The sequence below is a fragment of the Episyrphus balteatus genome, chromosome 4 (genome assembly GCF_945859705.1).
Source record: "Episyrphus balteatus chromosome 4, idEpiBalt1.1, whole genome shotgun sequence".
In the NCBI taxonomy this organism is placed as follows: Eukaryota; Metazoa; Arthropoda; class Insecta; order Diptera; family Syrphidae; genus Episyrphus; species Episyrphus balteatus.
Genome location: NC_079137.1, coordinates 4695044 through 4719370, shown reverse-complemented (window position 1 = coordinate 4719370; position 24327 = coordinate 4695044). Strand labels below are relative to the sequence as shown.

Below are 24327 nucleotides of genomic sequence, written 5' to 3'. Positions count from 1 at the left end.
GTTGTTCAAAAATTATAAAAAAGTAATTAGTCGTTAGGTAACAATACAAATGGGGTAGTGGGGAATTCCCAGTTAATTTGTGCAGGTAGGTGCGTAGTAGAAACATATCCCTAAAAAATATGCAATAATGCGATTTGGGATGATTGTTTTTAAAACAAATTACTATTTTTTCGCGTAGGTATATTGGGGAAATTACAAATCGGCATGAAAGGGTTAAAGGGAAAATTATGAATGAAATGTTTAAGTTCAAAAGCTGATTTCTTGCGAGAACAATATTTAAATATTAATCTTCTGAGTTCATTTAAAAAAAGTAATAGTTTTATAAAAAACAATGGAAGAACATAGTATTAGCTTAAATCTTAATAATAATATATTTTCTATTTGCAACAAAAGAAACTGCCGAAGTAAGGTATGGGGGACTTTTGGCGAAATAAAAAATCAAAATGGTGATACTATACCAAACCAAAAGTGATGAAAATTTTTAAAACAACGACGAACCTTTTGAGGCACAGATGTTTTAAAGAAAGCTTGCCAAATATAATTAAAGAAGTGATTGTGTCGATGGCCGATAAGAAAGCAGTTTTTGATGTGTCCGTGAAGGCGTGAAGCTGTGTATTGAAGATATTAGACCGTTTTCTACTGTAGAAAGCTCTGGAATGCAGGCATTTGTTAAAGAGTGTATAAAAATCGGTGCTAAATACGGAGAACATGTTAACGTGAAAGACATGCTTCCCACTGGAACAACCATAAGCAACAATATAAAAAATATTAAAGACAAATTAGTGGAAATAGTCAAAACAGAACTCGGTTTTATTAAAATCTTTTCGGCAACAACAGATTTGTGGACTGACCTTTTCTGAAAATTCAGAAAATTTAAGTGATTTAAAATACAAAGTAAAACATTATTTAGTGAATTTGTTTCATCCTGAAAATCAAAAACCTTTATGAAGCACATAAAATCTTGAATCGTATTCCCGCAACATCAGCAGCATCAGAACGAGCATTTTCACAGGCTAGAAATAGAATTACAGAAAATCGATCGAGGTTGAACCCAGAAACTGTAAGTAATTTGATGATTGCGAACTTAAAGATAATTCCAATTTAAATATTTTTTTTTTTTTTTTTCATAAATACAAGTGTCATAATTTTTAACTTAATTAAATTTATTCAATTTTTGTATCTAGCATTAAGTTTTATTTAATTTTTCTTTTTTTCTGTATTTAATTTAATTTTATTCTAATATGTTTTTCTTCATTTCATTATCTTGTCAAATTAATTAATTTAAATAAAACAAATGTAACTTGCTTTTGTGTACCAAACTGATTCTCTTTTATTTATGCTACAAGAAAAACCACCCTCGAACACATGTCGCGACATGGCGACATGGCGACAAGGCGACATGGCGACATGGCGACAAGGCGACATGGCGACATGGCGACATGGCGACAAGGCGACATGGCGACAAGGCGACATGGCGACAAGGCGACATGGCGACATGGCGACAAGGCGACATGGCGACAAGGCGACATGGCGACAAGGCGACAAGGCGACATGGCGACAAGGCGATAAAGGGACAAGGCGACAAGGCGACAAGGCGACATGGCGACTTGGCGACATGGCGACAAGGCGACATGGCGACAAGGCGACATGGCGACATGGCAACATGGCGACAAGGCGACATGGCGACATGGCGACAAGGCGACATGGCGACAAGGCGACATGGCGACAAGGCGACATGGCGACAAGGCGACAAGGCGACATGGCAACATGGCGACATGGCGACAAGGCGACATGGCGACAAGGCGACATGGCGACAAGGCGACATGGCGACAAGGCGAAATTAACATCAGGTTACATTTAAAAAATCTATAAATTTTCTAATCGAGAACAATATATCCACATTAGGGTGTTTTTTTTTTTAATTTTTTTTTTTTGGAGTACCTAGTGTTTTTTTTTTTAATAAAAAATCTAAGTTTATTATAGAGATTAAGTTCTTGGAACTTTTTTGTAGGAAATTGAATGTTCTACTACTTTATAATATACGATTTTGCTGTAGATGTAGCCATTTGTGAAATAACACCGCAATAAGACCAACAAAAAAAAAAAAACAAATCGTAAAAAAATGCCTTTAGTGACATTTTGAAGATCTTTTAATCTTCAGTAATTTGCTTTATTTTGAAGGATTTTTTTGTAAGGTATTTCCAACGAAATTTTGAACTGTGAAAAAAAACATTGTTGTTAAAAAAAAATCACCCTAATCCACATGCAAAATCCGTTCAACAAAATTTGCAGCAATTTGTCTCAAGTGAATCAATCAACCGTGGCGCATTAGTTCCAAGTGTCATTTTGATATGATAAGTGAAAATATTAAAAACCATTGAATGACATTAGCGACATAGAAATTAAATTGCAGTAACGAAACAAGTCGAATACTTTTTAACAGTTTACCGAGTAAAGTTCTTGGTAGCACAAAATTCGAAACCTTATTAAACAATTTAAAAAGTAAAAATAAGAATTAAATACTTTGCGATCAATTAAAAAATCTACATTTTAATGACTGTTGTTGCTAAATTTTTGCCCACTGAAGCTGAATTTAATTCAAATTTTTTTAGTTTTATCAAAAATATCAATCATTTCGAGCATTTCGAAAGTGTTTTTCTTTTCAAAACATTTCAAGACAATTTCGATGACGAATTTGTACGAAACATTTCAATTTTACTTAATATTCCAGTAATTCTTTCAACCGAAACATCGCATCGTCCTTATACTTGAAAAAGGATTTTAATAAAAACCTGTTGACCATTGTACAACTTTTTTATTCAAGTGAAATATTTCTTCAGAAACTTCAACACCTTCGATTTTGTAAAATAATTTTTGTTCTTAAGAATTCTTCAAGAAATAATTCGTCAAAAATGGAAAAACTTTTTAATTTCTGCTGAGAAAAATAGAATGAACAATGTAATAGCAGTTTTTCAAGATTTTTCAAATTCTTCCGATTTCTACACTTATAAAAATTTCGGAAATTGAAAAATTCATATGGAACAAAAAGAAGAAAAATTCAAAAGTTTTTCGAAATTATTTGAGTGATCTTCAAGGATTTACATTGCCAATTTTATTTGGAGGTCCAGAAACAGGAATTATTATCTTCGAAAAGGCTAGAAATCATATTAAAATTGGAGGATGTGTGGGACATATTTTTGAGACATTTGCGAAGAGGCTTAATGCTAAATTGAATACTTCGAATATTAGAACTACGCTTTCATCATTTGATATACATAAACTTGTTTTAAATGGAAAAATTGAGATAGGTTTTGAAATAAGAATAAAAGACACAAGTAAATGGTTTTCTTATCCGTACAGTCAATTTGATTGGGGTCTAATGCTACCCATAGAGCCCAATATTCCAACTTATAAGGTATTTGCATTTGTCTTTCATTGGAATGCCTTCATTTTAACAATTTTGATCTTCGTCATGTTGGAGCAGCTTCTCAAATTTCAGGATCAAATCGAGGCTTTTTCTTCACTCGTCAGTTTATTGATTCTTTTCTTGGAATGCTTGGACAATCATTTTCAAAAAAACCAAGATCTTCCTTTTCTACAAAAATAATCTATTCTTTAATTTTTCTAATGGGATACAATGCATTTTTTCAGTCCTTCACAACAAAACCTCCAAAAGAAAAAACGATACAATCCTTCGATGATTTGCAATTGTCAAATTTGAAAATCTACACATTTCAAAATTATATAAACGAAATATTGTACAAAAGTCGTCCTATTTTCATGAAAAAGTATTCAAATTTATTTATTGGCGAAAAAAATTTTGAGAAATTTTCAAAAATTCGAAATACCTCAAATACCAATTACGTTTACACAGTCAATGAAATTGAATGGAAAGTTTTTGAAATTCAACAAAATAAGGAATTGATATGCGTATTGGGTATTGAGTATTGGGTGTTGGGTATTGGGTATGGGGTTTTGGGTATTGGGTATTGGGTATTGGGTATTGGGTATTGGGTATTGGGTATTGGGTATTGGGTATTGGGTATTGGGAATTGGGTATTGGGTATTGGATATTGGATAATGGGTATTGGATATTGGGTATCCGTTATTGGGCAAAGGGACTTTTGTGAACAGAAATTGAGGTAAGAACTCCAAAAGCATTTTTGACATTTGACCCTTTACCCTGATGGATTTCTAACCTCACTTCAACAGAAAAAAAAAACACCCTGTATGTCAAATAACTACTGTTTTAAACATAGCAGAATTTAATAGAAAATACCCCAAAAGGAAAGGCTTGGTGGGTGGTTGGTTGGTGTATAGGAGTTAAGTTAAAAAAAACCTCTGGATGGTGGTTAAGTTGGTCGTCTATGTGATTTAAATTACGGGGAACTTTCGTGGCGGTTTTCTAGGTCGAACCAACCCTTTATTTTATTTTTTTTTTTTTTTTTTTTTTTGGTTACAGCGTAAATAAATGTTTCAATATCGGTGCTTGGGAGCTCAGTGTCGGTGGCTGATGTGGTTTAAGGGATAAACGTAAAGTCATTATTGGACAGAAATAAGACAATGCGGATGATGGTGAAGTGGGTGTTGTATCGTAGTATAACTTTTTTAATGCTGTGGAGGTGTTTGTGTGTATAAAGTCGAACAAAAAAAAAAAAAAAACAACATTAACGGCATCTGTTTTTGGGCCTCTAGAGGAATGATGGCATTTTACTTTCTTAATTTCATTGTTTTTTTTTTTTGTTTTTTTTCTTATCGAATTGATGAGTGTAAACAGGGTGCTGTATGAGATGGCGCTGTGTTGTATATTGAATATCCTCAAGTATCCTGTAGAGATTCCGTGTTAAATTTCAAGATTATAATGATGAGGACATTGGAGAGGGCATTTAGCCTAGATTTTTTTTTTTGTCCATTTAAAGGAATATAATAGTGCTTTTATATTTTGGAGGGATGAATATTCTATGGGAAATTATCAAGAAAGAGAATACAAGGTGTTTTTGTAAAGGGTAGATTTTGGCTTAAAAATTACCATCAAGATGAACGATTTCCTTTCTTTCAAACTGATATAGTCTTAAAGTTTTTGTAGAGATTAGAAATGTTTAATGTCCGATATTGGGGAATTTTCAAATTTAAATAAGTAAAACATTCCATCGAAAAAGGATCTGAATAACAAATAAGAAATATAAAAATAAGAACATCATACCTACAAAAAATAGCCTCACTTCTTATTTTTGATACTGATTAATAAGCAAATAGAGTTTTGTGTGGCAAGAGAATGAAAGAAAGTCTACCGAAATGAACGAAGGAATTACAATTCAAAACAAAATGATGGTATACCTCAGGGTTCTGTACTATCTCCTACACTTTTTCTTATTCAATTTCTGTTGAAATAAAGCAGTTTTTTAACCTATATTTACCAATTTCAACTGAAATTTACCAGTTTTCTGTCAATATTTACAGATTTCTACTGACATTCTACCATTTTAGCTGATATTTATGAACTAGAACTGTTTTAAGGTGTTTTACTGTTTCGGCTGTAACTTGCCGGGTAACAAATAACTAACTTCAACATTTGAATCATAATTTAAATACAAAATATTTCCGTGATACCAAAAAGCTCTCTTTCAATAAATTTCTTATAGAAATCAATTTCTACCACAAAGAAGTGCTCAAGTCTTTTAAATTTTGCAAATTTTAAATTTAAAAAACTTTTCAATCCTTTATTCCGAGCAAGGAATAATAACCTCAGGGGACTTTTTATCATCTTTCATTCCAAAAACTTCCATTTGCTCTGCTCTATGATAATATACATAAATGTTGAACATTGATTGTCGGTATTGCAATCTCAATACTATTTACCTGTTCAAAGAACTCACCTGCATCACTACAATGCGGCTGTACTATTTGGTTGATGCTATTGAGTATTTATACACCTACACTTGGGCTCTTTTCATTTCCCACAGAGCCCCAGCTCAGTTATCGTATAACAAAGAGGAACAAAATCGATTCTAATAAACCTTCGGGATATTTCTATTCAAATAATAATAAATGCATCCAGCAAATCCATTTTTGGTGTGTGTATTAGAGAAACAGTGATGCCAATTTATTTTATTTTTCATAAAAAAAAAGAAGTCTCGTGTTTAACAAAGAAATACTGGAAAAAGTCTTTAAGCAATTTTTAATTATCAAAGTTTTGAAAAAAATTTCTTCAGATAACTTTGAAAAAAGATGTCCTTAAACAAAAAAAACTGCATAAAGTGGATTCCTTTAAAAATTATATTTCCAATTTTAATAACTTTTGACTAAAGCTTTCAAAAACCGTTCGCGCTACCAATTTTCAAAGAAAAAAAACAAAGATTTTTAGAAAAATTTTATATAAGCGACATACAATTTGTTCGTAAATTGTCATCACTTTTCTGAGCATTATTCGTTTCAATGCAACTTTTGCTTTGAAAACAACCAGGAAACCGTTTCCCATTCATAAACCGTGTGGACTAAAAGTTCCTCAGGGCTTAGCCAATAGAAAACATCACTTTGGCGTTGGATGGATACATAAATCCATTTGCATTGTGGGATATTATTGAAAACCAAAATATTCAGCAGGGAGTAGGTACTTCCTGAGTTGGGTTTTCAACTTTTGTACAGCGGTTTATTATTTGCTGATAGTAGATTTTAATTTTGAAAAGTCGCTTTTATCCTAATTAGTATATCGCATAATCTCAATTTATTTGCCAGACAACCAAACGAGTTAAAACCAGCCAGTTTTTAATGCTTCACGTGATTTTAACATATTAGAGAGCGAAGGAGCCTTTAATTCGTGGAAATTGAACTCGAATAGGACATAGGTAGGCCAACTTATTTTAGGGCAAAGTAATATGAAAGTAACCTTAAAGTTTTGACTTCAACTTTCAAGATTATTTAAAGAATATAAGAGGAGTTTTTTTTAATTCATTTTTTTGATTGCAATCTTTCGAAAAACAAAGTTCTTTTTTGGCAAAATATCTCATTTTTGAAATCTGTACATCCTCTCATAGCCATCGATTAAGAAGAGTACAATGCCATTGCCAGGTACAATAATTATATTGGGCGCATGAGATAAATGTTTTTGGATTATTTTTTATATAGGAATGAGGAGAAGCTTTATACCATGTTTATAGGAGTTGGTTATATTATTGAACAATGATTTGGATTTATATGAATTTAATTGTTTGGGTATAGATTATATGGGATTTTATTTTCGAAAGTTAAATCAGACAGAGAAGGATAAAAATATTTGTAATATTCATAAAAAGAATTCATGTTCATTGCAGACAGACAAGATGGGTGGTTGTGGAATTATACTGATTGTGCAATATATGAAAATATGAAAAACATTGATGCGCAATGTTACGTGTATTTTTTATGGAGTTTTTTTGTGTGTGTTTTTTTTTTTTGGATTTATTCATGTGAGGTATATTTTGTATGGTTTATTGTTGAGAATCATCATGTTGGAGAGATATTGGATATTGAAATTGCATTTTCCGAGGTCAAATACAAAAATGATTGTCTCGTAAAATTTTTGAGTAGGTTTTTTTTGTATAGATTCCAGATATACCTGCAATAAAGTTTTGTAAAAAATAAATTGGAATTCAAATTACAGACATTATAGAGGGGGTACTTTTCTGCAGTGCTATTAATTTAAATGACTAAAAATTTTGAATCAGTAATCCGATAAATGAAAATACCATATCAGCTAAAGTATTTTAATTTGACTGAATTTTCAAGTTAATTACAAAAATATCATTTCTTTGTTGGAAAAAATTATTATAGAAAGCAAGAATAAAGAGTTTTCATAAAAAAAATGTTGGTGAAAGGGAGTTTTTTTTTCGAAGAGACAATAAAATCTGTAATTGGTCCCAAAAAGCCAATCATTCATTTTATTTATGGTTTTGATGACAAATTAAACATTTATAAATAAGTTCTTACACGTTTTACGCGAATCATTGCCTTTTTGGGACCAATTACAGATTTTACTGTCTCTTCGAAAAAAACACCCTTTCACCAAAATTTTTTGTATGAAAACTCTTTATTCTTGCTTTCTATCCCAAAGTCAATGTTTTTACCAAATTTCATTAGGATGACCCATCATTTTTGTTTTCACTCAAAAAAACACCCTGTTAACCATGATATTTTTATAAACACTTAAGATTCTTGTTTCTTATCTTAAATGTAACATAATTGCTATTATTACTCTAGTATTTCACACTTTTTCAAATAAACCCATATTTTCTTTACTTCTAAAAAAAAACACCCTTTCACATAAAAAAAATTTATAGACTTAGATTATTCGTAGTTCCCATGGGAAAGAGAACATATTTAATGAATTTCGTAAGGGTACCATTTATACCATTGATTTTATCGAACTTATCGCGGACTTTTCCCTATTTCCCAAAAAAAAACCCTTTAACCTATAAAATATTTGTATAGACTTTTTGAGTTCTTGGTTTCGGTTATAAATGAAACATTTTTACCAAATTTCATTGGTGTAACAATTTTTTCCTAGTTTTTGTGGTACTAATTCCGAATTTCATCATTTCTTAAAAAAAAAAACACCCTTTCACTCAAGATAATTTTGTACCTACACTTTTTAGATTCTTAACTCTTATACCAACCAAAACATTTACACCAAGTTTTAAAAATTAATAAAATTTAAGTCAGCTGTTATGATACCTTCCTCACACACAACTTAACCCATCAAAAAAACACCCTTTCATAAAAAATAATTTTAAGAACTTTGTGAATCCCTTGTCCCTGCTTTATCTAAAACCTTCATCCCGAATTTCATCAGTGTAGCATGTTTTTCCCATGGCTTTCGGTTATATTTTACCTGTTGAAGTCAAAAAACAAGCACCCTTGTTTTCAATTGGCTATAACTTCTGTTTGAGCAATTGTATTGACTTTATTTTTATGTCATTAGGTTCAGCATCAAAAAATACCTTGAAAACATGTGTCATATGATGATATTCAACAAACAATTTTTTCAGTATATTTTTGACCTTCACCCCCTCCCTCTTGTTCGCGAAAAAATACCCTTCCACCCAACTTTTTTTGGTTCTTATCCCAAAAGCAAACTTTTTGCCCAGTTTCATAAGTGGAACAATTTTTTTTTTATTTCTTGATTTTATGTACTATTTTACCTGTACTATTACTGGATATTGAAATATTGGATATTGATTTAAACAAAAATTAAAATAAATGGCGGTCAATCCTTCTTGTTTTTTAGATAGCAGGTGACTAGGTTTATTTGATGCTACAAAAAGGTGGGGGTCAAAATCCTAAAAACCGAAAATCCCGAAAATCCAGAATCCCGAAATCCCAGAATTACGAAAGTCCACTATCCTGAAAACCCAGAATTCCGAAACGAAAACCCAATATCCTGAATGGGATCACGAAATCCCGCAAAATTATATACATAAAATTAAAAATTTGAGCAAATTTTTCCGAATTTTCGACATTCTGGATTTTGGGTTGACGAGATTTGGTTTTTCGTTATTCTGGGATTTTGGGATTTTGAATTTGGAATTCTGGTTTTTCTAAAATTTCAGTATTATGTCCGTCTCTTACTGCAAATGCTTTGCCACAATTTTTAAATTTCTGTACTGTCGATTGTACTAATCACCTGATATCGTTGTTCAATGATTTCTTTTCCTAACTTCTTCACAAGAAGTTTTTTTTTTCAAATAAACTCATTTCTCTTCTTAAACAAATATTCAATTTAATATAATTATTATCAAATATTTTCAATAAAATACAAAGCAAAAAATCTTAAACAAAATACTAAATTTCAAAACATAAGTAATACTAAACATTCTTTGTACAAAAACGTACTAAACCTTCTCGACTTTCAACGGAATTCCATGATCAGTTACCCATAAAATATGTTCTGTATGAATCCTTAACTTTTCCGGTGTTTCCTCACAACAACTAAATTTGAAATTTTTAATTAAAAATGCCAAACCAATTTTTGCTTGCATTTTTCCAAAACTCAGTCCGACACAATTTCGAGGTCCTTCGCCAAATGGTAAGAAAGCTACTGTATCACGTTTTGACTTCTCCTCGGAACTAAAACGTTCCGGATCGAATTTGCTGGGATTGGGATAAATTTCCGGATCATAATGAATCGCTTCAACCGGAATGAAAACCATTGAACCTTTTTCAATTTTATATTTTGGATCATTATTGACTTGGTAATCAGCAGCTGCAACACGTTGTAATGATGGAACTATTGGATGCATTCGAATAGATTCTAAACAAAAAAAAAAAAGAAATCAAAAACTGTGTTTTTTGAAATTTACTTTTAACTTACCATCAAAAACTTGATCTAAATACTGCATCTCCCTGAGACACTCGTATGTCACTTCACCATTATGCTTCTCAAAAGCTTCATCAATGGATTGCCTCAATTTATCTTGAATATCAACATGTCGAGCAAGTTCGTATATCGTATACGACATTGCCGATGAAGATGTCTCAAACCCAGCCACCCAAAACAAAAAAGCCTGAGCTGCAACTTCTTCCATTGTTAAACCTTCTGTATTCACAATTTGACCATCTTCAGTTTGGATCGGTTTGTTGTTCTTCAAATCAATCAAAGTACTCATAAAATCATTCTTTCGAATATTGTTCTTTTCTCGATATTCCACTGCATCTCGAGCTGCTCCCATGAAAAATGTCTCAATTTCACGTTTTGTTGTACGAATTCTTAATTTCCTTGCTAATTTCGGACAACTTCGTGTGAATCCAATTATCAGTGAATGATGATTCTGCTCTTCAAATACTGAACGACCGTACTTTCGAAACTCTGCATTGGGATCTTTTAAGCTATTACACTCAATACCAAATGCACACGATCCAATAACGTCGGTGGTAAATCTTGCATTCAAATCTTTGATTTCTACTATTTCACTACCTTTTTCACTAATAATATCACTAAATGTCTTGACAAATCGATGTCCGATATCAACAACTATTGGAAATACTGATTTCATTTTGTTGGATGTAAAAGTCGGTGAAAATTTATTCCGTAAACGACGCCATTTTGGTCCATCCAAACTTACGATATGTGCACTTAAAGGATCATCGACTTCGTTCGAAAAGAATCCACGATCAGCGAAATTATTAAAATCTTTCACCAACACTTTTTTCACTAAATTTAAATCCAGTGCCAATACAGCTGGTGTCATGAAGAAATAAAGTCCACAAAACGGTCCAGTGCCTTTGTACTTCTTATAAAGATCATTCATTGGTGCACATTGATGGGTATTTGGCTTCATGTTGCCAAGAAACATTCCCGGTTCATCGTGAGGTATTTGACGATATTTCCAATAGCACATTCGATATCGAAGAAATAAGAACACCAACGACACTAAAGTACTGATACCACAAAAAACTGTTATTAGAAGTTCCATTCTCAAAATACTCAATGCAAATGAGAATAACTATGTAATTGCCAATAGTTTAATAGAACTAGAACAACATGTTTTTATCTCAAGAAATTAAAAGCTTTAACGTCATTTTTTGATTTATCACCGAAAAAGTCTCAAAATTAACGTAGGTATCAACACACTTTTTTATAGGGACAACATAATTACCTAAATCCCTTGTTTACAATTTGTTGTGATGTCGTAGGAATGCTAGATAACAGAGACCGAGCTTAAAAACCGAAGCGCGATAAGAACTTTTCGAGTGGATATTATAATCACGCAAATAACAGCTATATTCGATTACCTTGCAACTGTCTTTAATTCCCTGATAGCGTTAGTTATTTTAATAAATTGATATCATATCAGGCGACTTATTGTTATCATTTAAGACTTTTCATACTACGATGCATAAAATACCTCATTTGCACTTAGTACTTACAATATGGAACTACTGCTCACTGTGATTTGCGGTGTGATCACTTTGATCTCGCTGGTATTATTTTTCGTTTGGAATCGATTACGCTATTGGAAACTACGTCAAATACCTCACGATGAACCGCTTATGTTTCTTGGCAACATGAGGCCAAATACCCATCAATCTACACCAATGAATCAGCTCTATAAGAAGTACAAGGGAACTGGACCGTTTTGTGGACTTTATTTCTTTATGACACCAGCTGTATTGACACTCGATTTGGATTTAGTGAAAAAAGTGTTGATTAAAGATTTCACCAATTTTAGTGATCGTGGATTTTTCTCGAATCAAGTTGATGATCCACTTAGTGCGCATCTATTGACTTTGGATGGAAAAGGTTGGAGATTGTTGAGGAATAAGCTTTCGCCGACTTTTACATCAAAACAGATGAAATTTATGTTTCCATCGGTGGTTGAAGTTGGTCATCGTTTTGTCAAGACTTTGAGTGAGATTATTGGTGAACAAAACAGTGAATTAATAGAAATCAAAGATCTGAATGCAAGATTTACCACCGATGTTATTGGATCGTGTGCATTTGGTCTTGAGTGTAATAGTTTGACAGATCCAAATGCTGAATTCCGAAAGTATGGTCGTTTAATTTTTGAAGAACAAAATCATCATGCGTTGATTTTGGGTTTTATGCAGAGTTCTCCCAAACTAGCCCGATTGTTAAGAATGAGAATGACTCGTCGTGATGTTGAGAAGTTTTTTATGGAAGCTGTCCGGGGTACTGTGGAATATCGAGAGAAGAACAATATTCGGAAGAATGATTTCATGAGTTTGCTGATCGATTTGAAGAATAATAAGCCCATTTATAGTGAAGATGGAAAACAAGTTGATACATCGGGTTTGACAATGGAAGAACTTGCAGCTCAGGCGTTCCTCTTTTGGGTGGCTGGTTTTGAGACATCTTCATCGACAATGACCTATGCAATATACGAACTTGCGCGAAACACTGATATTCAAGATAAGTTGAGACAATCGATCAACGAGGTTCTAGAGAAACATGATGGTGAATTGACTTATGAGAGTCTCAAGGAAATGCATTATTTCGATCAAGTTTTTGATGGTAAGTAGGAAATTTCAATATCAAATCAGTTTTTGCAAGTAAATTCTTCTTTTTCAGAAACTCTTCGTTTCTATCCAATTGTTCCGTTTCTACAACGCATTGCAGCTTCTGATTACTCTTCAACCAGTGATCCAAAATATAAAATCGAAAAAGGATCTTTAATATTCATTCCGGTTGAGGCGATTCACTATGATCCGGAAATTTATCCAAATCCTTGCACATTCGATCCGGAACGTTTTAGTTCTGAAGAGAAAGCTAAACGAGATACTGTTGCTTATTTGCCATTTGGTGAAGGACCTCGAAATTGTGTTGGATTGAGATTTGGAAAAATGCAAGCAATAATTGGTTTGGTTTCATTGATCAGAAACTTTAAATTTAGCTGGTGTGAGGAAACACCGACGAAGTTGCAATATGATCCAGCACAGATTTTATTGGCCACTCGTCATGGAATTCATTTGAAAGTTGAAAAGGTTTAAAAAGAAGATTTGAGAAATGCTGTAAAATAAATGAATGAAAATGGCATAGTTCGAAAGTGTTTTTATTTCTTTGGGAAATTCTTTAAAATGGATTAAGAGGAACATTTATTTTTTGGGACAATTTCCCGATAGCTTTTTTGCTGGAAAATCGCTTTATTTCTAGATTGACTTAATTCATTAACTAGGTACCTGCTACGCAAGAGGACAATAAAATCGTTCGTTCTAGAGTTTTTTAAAGGAATTATGATAAGGCCTTTCGGATTGACATGACACAATAGCCAAGTTATTGTCAAAAAAAAAAAAACAATTTTATCAATTTTTTTCAAAATGGCGGAAAACGCTTGTATAGGAAATCTTGGTCGAAAACTCTACGTGCTTAGAAACAAAAATTTAGCTTTTTCGATTCATTTGCATTTCTAAGCCGTTTTTTTTCGACGTGATTGGAAGCATTTAGCGTAGAAGTAGACTGTCAAGAAGTAGACTGTCACTTCATTTGGCACTGGTGAAAAAGTTTCATTGTATACCTAGAGACTCGTTTTGCAACGTGGTTTTGTTCTCAAAACTTATATTTTCTGCTCTAAGATATTTTCCTAATTGATTGATTTCGCCAAATTAACTTGTTCCGAGTTATTTGATGAAATACACTTTTCTGATTTTTATGATTCAAATTGGTGAATCGAGAAGTTGCAGCTTTTATAAAAGACAATATCCAAACAAAATGTACAATTTATGAACCGATAGCAAAATTAGCTTCTGATTAGTCGATATTGAAGAAATTGACAATATTTGAAAAACGAAGAAATTGAATATTTTTGAAGAACAAATAATTGGAAATCTTTAGTCTTACAGACTTGATTTTAGGTTCCAACTATTCAATGTATTAGTTCAAGATTGTGATTATATTTTTAAGAGTAAAAATCGAAAAAATTTAAAACATTAAAGTTTTTTTTAATTACCTACACGGTGTAACACTCAAAATATACGCGGGCGGAGACCTTTCACGTTTTGTAGAGCTAGTCGCACTGATTACGAAACGGTATTTAAAAACTCCAAAACACCTCCAAAATCTTGAGTTAGGGGCAAAAAACGGTTTTTTTTTACCTTCACCCATTGAAAAAAATTTAGCTTCGTCAAATTTTTACCCATTTTCGATTTTTTTACAGTTTCTGATAGGAGATAAATATACCTTTTAAACAATGTATAAAACATGTAACTCGGTTAAACCACCTAGAATTTATAATCTTTCACAGTTCAAAAATTCAAAATTTTTTTCGTCATCAAATTAAAGTATATATTTTCGAAACAACATGCTGTTTTAAAAATATATTCTAAAATTATATTTATTTCCAAATAAAACGAGGTATTTTTTATGGAAATCAGTTAAAAATTGGCTTAGAAAAAAAAATTTTACGATTTCAACCCAGATACAGAAATTCGAATTTTTAGGTATAGAACAAAAATGTTGTTTTGGCACGTAATAGAATAACCTGGGCGCCAGTTTAATACAAACATTTTTTTCTTTGGGAGGGGGGTGTATCTCCCCCCGTTTAGGGGATAGTTGGGCAGTTTTCTAAAAAAAAATTATCAAAATAAAAAAAAAAATATTTAAAAACAACGGCAACACTTACAGTAATAAATGATAGCATTTGCGAAAGGCAAAATTGTACATTTAATTCTAATTCTTAAATCAATACGTTATAACCAATAGTTTTTGAAATAATAGATTTCAAAGTTAAAAATAGGCGAAGAAACATTTTTAAAAACTCATTTTATACTATTTTTGTCCACACTGTGAATTTAATAAAAAAAAAATTACTCACCCAGAAAACTACCTCAATAGATTCCTTATCGAACAGTGAAAACTATATGATTCTATGTCTTCTAGTTTTTGAGAAAATTGAAAAATTATTTCATCAGATTTTTCTTTTTTCAATACATTTTTTATTTTTATTTGTTTTTATTTTTCAATTTTTTCAAAAACTAGAAGACAAATTTCATTTAAATTAATAGCACTGCAGAAAAGTATACCTACCCTCTATAATGTCTGTAATTTGAATTCCAATTTATTTTTTTACAAAACTTTATTGCAGGTATATCTGGAATCTATACACAAAAACCTACTCAAAAATTTTACGAGACGAGTCATTTTTGTATTTGACCTCGGAAAATGCAATTTCAATATCCCATATCTCTCCAACATAATGTTTCTCAACAATAAACCATAAAAAAATAAACCTCACATGGATAAATCCAAAAAAAAAAAAAAAAAACACAAAAAACCTCCATAAAAAATACACGTAACATTGCGCATCAATGTTTTTAATATTCTTATATTGCACAATCAGTATAATTCCACAAACCACCACTCTTGTCTGTCTGCAATGCATATTATAAGCAAAAAAAAAAAAAATAAACATAAATTCTTTTTATGAATATTACAAATATTTTTATATATTTTTTTCACCCTTAAAAAAAAAACCCACATAATCTATACCCAAACAATTAAACTCATATAAATCCAAATCAATGTTCAATAAACAACCATGATTTCTCTCCAACAGTTGAATGTCAGTCTTCTACCAACAAAAAAAAAAAAATTAACCCCTATAAGCATGGGATAAGCCACCTCCACACTCCTATAAAAAACTGAAATAGCCTAAAAACATAACTCATGAGCCCAATAATAATTGTATATCTGCAAATGGCATTGTAATCTTAATCTGTATGCATGAATATGAGAAGGATTTCTTTTTTTTTTTTTCTTTTGGAAAATGGGAAATAGAAAGTCCCAAAAAAAGAAGACATTTGTCGTTTGCCAAAAAGAACAAGAACAACAAAAAAACTGCCAATCCAAATTCACCTTTAATTCAACATTCTTTTTATGGTAGGTCCCTTACTACACTCATAAAAATAACAATAATTTTTTATTACTCAAAAAAAATTGCAATCAAATGAATATAATAATTTTTAATAGAATTAAACGAAAATTCTTTATTAAATTGATGTTTTTGGGTTTTTTCATTCAATTTTGTTATTGTTTTGGAGAGTGGATTTAAGAAATCATATAATTCCTTAAAATACTTAAATTGGTCTAAAAGAAAGTTTTTCGAAGAAATTCGGAATGAAAGTGTTAAGACAAGAACAAAGGATCCATAAAGTTATTAAAAAAAAAAAAAATTGGTGAAAGGGTGTTTTTTTTTTATGGGTTCAGTTATGTGAGAGAAAGGTAGGTATAATAACAGCTGACATAATTTTTGTTAATTTTTTAAACTTTTTGAAAAAGTTTCGTTTGTTATAAAAACTAAGAATCTAAAGAGGCAACAGAATTATCTTCATTTAAAGGGTGTTTTTTTTTTTAAGATGAAATTCAGAATTAGTAGATACCACAAAACCTGGGACAAAATGTTACTCCAATAAAAAATGCTAAAAATGTTGTCTTTCCCATAAGAATTGCGAATTAAATATAAATTTTTTTTTCATGTGAAAGGGTGTTTTTTTTTTAGGTTGTAAAGAAAATGTGGGTTTATTGGAAAAACTAAGTAATAGCTGTGGTATCCTATTGAAATTCAGCAATTATATGTTACTTTTGAGATTAGAAACAAAGATCTAAAGTGTCTTTACTCTACAAGAATATTTTTTTAAGTGAAAACAAAAAAAAAATCATGGGCCACCCTAATGAAATTATCTAAGAACGATACATTTAGGATAGATAGCAAGAATTGTGAATTTTCATAAAGTAAAATTTTGGGTGAAAGGGTGTTTTTTCGAGGAGACAGCAAAATCTGTAATTGGTCCTAAAAAGCCAATGATTCGTATAAAACGTCTAAGAATTTAATAATAATTATGTTGAACGTTAATAACACTGGACACTCAATCCAACTATTTTTTTCTTAGGTACTTTGACCTCAGGGACTCGGAAATCACTTTTAAAAAAAATTACGATGGATACGTTTTCGAGATATGATTTTTCAAAGTTTTTTTGTCGTTGTTTTTTCCAGCCTACTTAATATTCGGGCTATATCTTGAGTAATAAATGACAAATCTGAATAGAAAATCCGGCGACTGAAAGCTGAGTAAATAAGCAACAAACGTTTAAACAACTCTTCGTGGTCACTCCAAATGTTTAAGTGCAATGTATTAAAACATTTAAAAAAAATCGAGTTTTTAAAGAAAATTTCTGCAAAAAAAAACTTTATTACTGAAAGAAAAAATCAAAATGTATCGAAACCTCAAAGTTTTAAATTTTGTATGTATAGCACACTTTTTGGCAAAGATAAAAAATCTATGGTTAAATTATAGAGATATAACCATTTTTGTAACGATCAATATTTTCGACTTTTTCTTTAACTTTTTGAGTTTTTGTCTATAACTTGAAAAGCAAGCCGAATTTGAAAATTTTTATTAAGTAATTTTTTGTAGATAATTAAATTTCCTATCGATGTGTGTTCTTTTAAAAAAAAATTAAAATTGAAATATTGTAAAAAACTTAAGAACAACTATTCATAAAAGAGAAAAAAACGAAATTTTTGATGTTTTTTACTAAATGGTCTATTTTTATAATTTGAGCATTTATAGATATTGAACATGTAAAGGAGAAAAGAAGATAGATACTTTATCTACTGTTTTTGGTCTTTTTGAATCAGTTTTCTTCCAGTGTTCCCACATACTCAAGTCATATGCTTTATTAGAGTTGACCTCTTTGAAATAAAACCAAATCATCCTTGCATTTGAGTTCCGGTTTTTTTTTTTTTTTTTTATTTCAGCCACCATCACCCTCAATCATCCATTTGAATTCTATTTATGAATATTTTTCCCTCTAAAGTCACACAATCAAAGAAAAAAAAAAGGAAAGAAAACCCCAAAACGACCTAAAGGCATATGAAATCATCGATCCTAGACATAACACAAGGAGTGTGTTGTCCTTTTGTGGGTATATATCACCCAAAAGAACTAGAACTTAACAAGTAAAACGAACATTTTTGCGGACCAGAAACCTTTTTTTTTTTTTTTTGAACTATTTTGGAAAAAAAAAAGAAGAACTAGTTCATTTTTGGATGAATGAGTTTTGTGTGGTGCATATAAATATAAGAGGTCACAAGGGGAAAATATAGGGATAAAAACAGAGACATAGAAAAAGATTGAAAGTTTAAGGAAAAGCATGCAGCAGACAAAAAAAAAAATATAGAAAATAAGAATGTGTCCTTTAGTTTTTGTTTTATCCTTGAAAATGTTCCATGTCATTGCCAAGCACTATCACAGATTGCCAAAAAAATTGTCGTTTAGTGTTTATTTGAGTGGTTAAGTAAATATGTTTTTGGTGTTTGGGGTGAAAAAGGTAAAAATCTGAGAAATTGGTAAGACGTAAAAAAAAAATCAATAATGAAGAAACAACAAAACATTTTCATATGAAATTTTTCCTTCAATCATAATTTTTTTTTTAAATTTGGGTCAACTTTGATTTTAAAGAAATGAAAGCAATTTTTTTTTTTTTTTTTGTAAATGTAAACTTCAAGATTTTAAGAAAAAATAATTTAACCTCTTGTCAGCTTAACCTACCAACCTAATTTGTTTGACCTAAAAACCTTAAAAAAAAAATAAAAGGAGTATAAGTACAAAATTCCTTCCTTTATTAACGTGTTAACTTCAATAACACAAGAGTCTCAAAAAAAAAAATAAAAGGAAAAAGCTAAAAAAACCACCCTCATCCTCCTTCTTACCTACTTACAAAATGTAGAAGTAACCTGAAATCCTTCCTTCTGTTCCGGTTTTAGAAAAAATTTACATTTGCAAAATCCTTTAAAGCTTCCACACACACACACAAACAAACACACATGTGTGTACGTTAAGTATTGTCAACCACTTAAAAAAAGAAAAAAAAAAAACTGGAGAGAAAACCCACTCAAAAATAGGTTAAAAACATTTCTCTTGTTTTCCAAAAAAAAAAAAGTAAAAAGAAAAAAAAATGCAAAAAAAAAAAAAACATCATAAATAGGAACCAACAGCTTAGTGCCTACTCAACAATATTCTTTGCTTTGAAGCACATGTTTAAATTAAGCTTTTTCAAGTGTGTAATTCATGTGTAATTCGTCAGGCCTAGAAAAGCCCTCATTCCTATTTTTTTTTTTTTTTTCTATTTTGTATTTTGTAACAGAAGTAGGTAGTAGTATAAGTAGAAGTTGAAAGTAGATCTTTTTACTTTCCGCTATACCACCTCTAAAAATGAATAGAGGTACAAATAAAATTTGTTTGCTCCTATTTATGTTCTTGTACCTGCCGCAAAAAAAAAAAAACACTTTTAAACTTAAGTTTTCTGTCATTAAGTCTTTGAAAATGAAAACGAACTTACTCCACAAAAAATAAATGTTACAAGAGCACAAAATAAAACTATTACTTGTTTGGAGAGAAAAAACACAAACGACAAAGTCAACATAAACTTGAGGTACCCTCATAGCATCATCCAGCAAATCCTGGTAACATAATTTTCCTGCAAAAAATATGCGAGTATCAAAAACAAAATCGTAATTTTAGTCCAATAGCAGTCCTAAATACTTTTGTTTTTAAATTGTGAATTTTGCCATTGTAGTACAAGATTTTGAGGGGATATTTCAAAACGGGGCTTAGATATTTCAAAGAATGGCTTAAAAAAATAACAAAGGAATTTTTAGATGTTTCAAATCATAATTTCCAAGAAGAACAAACATTGAATTTTTTAGTTCACTGTGGTGTATGAGTGATTTTTTTTCAACAAACTTTCTATTTGTTAGTTAGTCAAACTTGATTTAATGTTTTTTTTTTTGAGTATAAAATTCTGAAAATGATAAAAGAAAATTTTTTTTAAAGTGAAAAAAGTGCGCATTTTTTAGAATAATTGATTTGCAGAATTTTGAAATAATAGAAATTAAATAAAAATTTGAAAATAATAAAAAAAAAAATTTTTTATTGCCAAAATATTTTAAGTTTTAGTATTTTTGGAATCCAAATTTTGTATATAACAAAGAATTTCTGGAAACTTTTTTTTTTTCAAAAGTCGTTACAATCTTTTTGAAGCGGGTAAAAATTCTGACTTCAAAATTCTGATTTTCAAAATAATTTTTTTTTTTTCACGAAAATTCTGTTTTTCAAAATTATCCTTTTTAATATTTTGCTTTTCAAATACATATTTCATTTCTTATCCATTTGTTTTAATTTTTATTTTTATTTGATAAATTAATAAATGTTTAATTATTTTTCGACGATATTTAACATTAAAAACCTTTTCTTAATATTTTTTTAAATCTACTGATTTATCAAAAAAATAATTATTCAAAAACTTGACAAAGTAAGTATTCAAATAAACAGCAAATTTTTCGAGAATATGATTTTACGAATAGATGATTTTTTGTTAAACAGAATTATTAAAAGTAGAATTTTAAAAACCAGAATTTAGAAAAACTGATTTTTTAAAAGCAGAATTTTGAAAAAAGAATTTTAACTCGAGTAAAATTTTAATTTCTATATAAAAATTGGTTTTTAAGATAGTTTGATAAAAGATATATGTAACTTGTGAAATTTTTATTGGAGTGAAAAAATTGTGACTAGAAAATAATTTTCAAAATCATCTTTCAAAAACCTTCCAAAAAACTATTTTATAACAAAAAGTGGCATTTTTAGCCTAAAAACGTCTCTTTTTGAAAGCCTAAAGCCTAGTACACAGCTAAAGCGAAACGAAACAATTCTGCGAACATGTTAACGAAAAAAATACCATCGGGTATTTTAGCAAAGGAAAAATAATAAAAGTACAAATAAAAAAAAATTCAAGAAAAAACATCAGAAAATAAGTTTTAAAGCTAAACAAAACAAATTTAATTTCGTTCAAGATTTCGTTAGCAAAATTTTATATGGAAAATTAAGTTTCGCTCCAGCTGGGTGCTAGACATAAACTAGCAAATAATTAAGGGATTTTTTTTAACAACATCTAAGTATTTTTATTCAGATTTCATTAAAAATACTGAAGTCTAGGGACAACATTTTTTTTTGTGGGTACAAGAAAAATCATGGTGGACTCATAAATAACATTAAAATTTATCAAAGAATTTTCTTATAGATCGTGTGAAAAAGTTCATTAGAGTATTAAATTAATCGGGGTCACTATGGTGTATGAGTTTTTTTTTTTTTGTTGAATAAAAATCATTGAATTTTTTTTGGGAAATATGTTTTAAACATTTTCACATGTGAAATTCACCTCGTTTTTAACCTCGAATGAAAATCTCCAAAAAAAAAATGGTTATACCAGAATGACATGGTTTCATATCAATACCCATAACACTTGAACGGAAAAATCCATGTCTAGCTTACTCCAAATAATTCCCCAAAAAAAAAAATCGCAGACACAAAAGAAAAATTGCACAAAATAACTGTCAACAGAATTAAGGCCTTTAGGGGCCTTAGTTTTTTTTTTCGTTTTTGGAGAAAGTCTACAACACTAAGGGGTTTTTTTTTCGTGGTGAAATCCTCTAGGCAAATAAAACAAATGCAAATGGAATTTTATGGAACTGGACAGCCAGCCAGCCGAGGTTGCGAATAGTCGTTTAATTTTTTTTTTTTTTGCAACTTCACTATGTAGACTTCTGTTGTTTAAAGCCAACAGCTGCACTAAAATTGGTTTCATGCCAACAAAAAAAATAAAGAAGACACAAAATTGAAGTTGTAGTTTTTGTCCTAGGAATTTTTAAACACTTTGGTATGCGTTGTATATCACGTTTGTCTGTATAGTATCCTCATAAAGCCAAGTGTTTCTTACACACACTCAACAAAAAAAGGAATAAGGAGAAACCTACAGGATAACCTGCTCGAATTGGCAACGTACAACATTTTTTTTTTCATTTCCTGGTTCAAAGGGTTGTAGATGATGACTTTGTTTTTATTTTGCATTTCAACATCAGGATGCTAACAATATGTGTGTTTTTCTTAATTGAAATTTTTGTAAAGGTTTAAGAAACAAAAAAAATGAAGTAAGCAGATTTTAAAATAAGCATCGAATTGAAAGTTCATGTGAAAAAATATCAAATTTGTAAATAAATTAAATTTAACTTGCCACCTTGATTTTTTTATGAACACGGAGAAAAAAGAGCACCTTTAAATAAGATGATGTCCACATTAAATCCTCTTAAATCAATATTTCCGCTTAAAATAAGTGGAATCCGCTTAAATTCTGTTTATTTTAAGGTGAATTTTATTTCATTTTAATGTGAATTTTCGTCTTAAGAAACCGATACAAAATAAAAATTTAATGTTTCCATTTAAAAATAAGATGATTTTTACTCTTAATTTAAGTGGATTTTTTTTATACTTGCGTATTCAAGAAATGAAGAAGATTTGTTCACTTAATTTAAAACAGATGTCATCTTGGCAAAAAAAAAAACATGCAAAAATCCGCTTAATTTAATGTGGAATCTGCTTGCTTTTACATGTTTTTTTTCCCCGTGCAACAGATAGATAGACTGATGGTAAAAGCGCTCGCCTAGTCACCCAACAGTTGTAGGTTCAATTTCCATTGGCTGTATTAAAATGTTTCCACATAAAAACAAGATGATTTTCCGCTTAAATAAAGTTGATTTCTTTTAAATCTTTGCAAAAAAACATGCAAAAATCCGTTTAATTTAAGGTGGAATCTGTTTATTTTTACGTGTTTTTTTTTTCTTAGTGTAAGAGAGGCAAAATATACATTTGACGCTTCTACTGCACTAAACTTCCTACCAAAATAAATTTGTCTGCTAATTCAACGAAAATGTATCCTTTTCTGGCAGTTGTCGCAGAAAATTAGCACACTTTTTTCTGCTTAATTGCTTATTTTAAGACAAAAAAAAAAACCTACAATACTTCTTTACCCACCTACTCTAATATCAATTATACCTATTCCCTACTAAAAAACTTCTATAGCTAGATATACTGCAGTCAGCCACCACATTCCTGCATTAAAAAATGGAAAAATGCTCTTCAAGGATATTGTTTTTTTTTTTTCTACATCCATTTTATTTTTTCCTTCTTCTTCCATTGTCACAGCAGTTATACCAATTAAGATGCACATTGAATCTTGGTCAAGGCTATAAACACTTTGAAAATGGTTCGTGGTACTAGTTTTTTTTATACCTGGTACACACTACTTCCAATCCAGCACGTCCTTAATAATAAAAAAAAAACACACACAACTGCAAAAAAAAAAAAACTGCAAAGATAGATAGAAAGGATTTATATACCTTGTACCGCATTTGAGAGGCCAAGAGTGCGAACTTAGTTAAGAATGAAAATCCTGTCAGCAGGAAACACTTACGATACAGTTACACACCTTTACCGTTCTTCATTCATTTTGCCAACAAGAAACTGAGTGAGCGAGGAAATTTAGTATTTCTTTTTTTCTGTTGAATTTACACATTTGTACAGTGGGGTCTCTCTATTTCAGGGGAATGTTTTTTTTTTTTAACAGTCGAAGCAAATTGCTGCTTCAATTCAACGAATTTTTGTACCAAATTTTAGTACAAAAATTTGGAGTAAATTTAGAGCAAATTTGATGCAAATTAAAAAAAAAATTGAAATATTTTCTCAAGAATCTAGAATTTCATAATTGTTTTTGAAAATTCGATCTATCCTTCTTATTTTTACAAAAGTTCTAACTTTTTTTCCAAATTTTGGGCAAACATTTACTAATTCTTTCCATTTTAATAGTTTTATTTGTGAGATAAAACCCCTTTAACAAGAGTTTTAACTGTTTTTTAAATACAAATGAAAACTATGCACAAAAGTCGTCCTTTTCACGAGTGGTGCCAGAATGATGAAGAGGAAGGAACACTTTTTTAAACTTTTACATGA

General features: G+C 30.4%; 3 protein-coding genes across 4 annotated transcripts in view; 1 reads left to right on the top strand and 2 right to left on the bottom strand.

The window, feature by feature from the left end:
* Positions 1 to 24327, bottom strand: part of LOC129919067 (beta-1,4-glucuronyltransferase 1-like) — a 216320-nt gene that overhangs the window by 126486 nt on the left and 65507 nt on the right. The gene's annotated exons all lie outside the window — the stretch shown is intronic.
* Positions 9824 to 11937, bottom strand: LOC129919069 (cytochrome P450 6a9-like). The gene is made up of 2 exons (XM_055999897.1): positions 10346 to 11937; positions 9824 to 10285 (listed from the first exon to the last, which is right to left on the bottom strand). Exons 1-2 carry the CDS (start codon positions 11445 to 11447, stop codon positions 9867 to 9869), a joined length of 1521 nt encoding a protein of 506 aa, XP_055855872.1. The 5' UTR covers positions 11448 to 11937; the 3' UTR covers positions 9824 to 9866.
* On the top strand, positions 11870 to 13530 carry LOC129919068 (cytochrome P450 6a8-like). Its single transcript, XM_055999896.1, has 2 exons — positions 11870 to 13006; positions 13064 to 13530. Exons 1-2 carry the CDS (start codon positions 11905 to 11907, stop codon positions 13480 to 13482), a joined length of 1521 nt encoding a protein of 506 aa, XP_055855871.1. The 5' UTR covers positions 11870 to 11904; the 3' UTR covers positions 13483 to 13530.

What these genes read in the sequence shown, in the direction of transcription:
- LOC129919069 (XM_055999897.1), bottom strand. Translation starts at nt 11,447, where the DNA reads ATGGAACTTCTAATAACAGTTTTTTGTGGTATCAGTACTTTAGTGTCG. An exon ending in TTTAGATCAAGTTTTTGATG is followed by an intron (nt 10,286 to 10,345) that starts GTAAGTTAAAAG and finishes TTTTTTGTTTAG; the next exon opens with AATCTATTCGAATGCATCCA.
- LOC129919068 (XM_055999896.1), top strand. Translation starts at nt 11,905, where the DNA reads ATGGAACTACTGCTCACTGTGATTTGCGGTGTGATCACTTTGATCTCG. An exon ending in TTTCGATCAAGTTTTTGATG is followed by an intron (nt 13,007 to 13,063) that starts GTAAGTAGGAAA and finishes CTTCTTTTTCAG; the next exon opens with AAACTCTTCGTTTCTATCCA.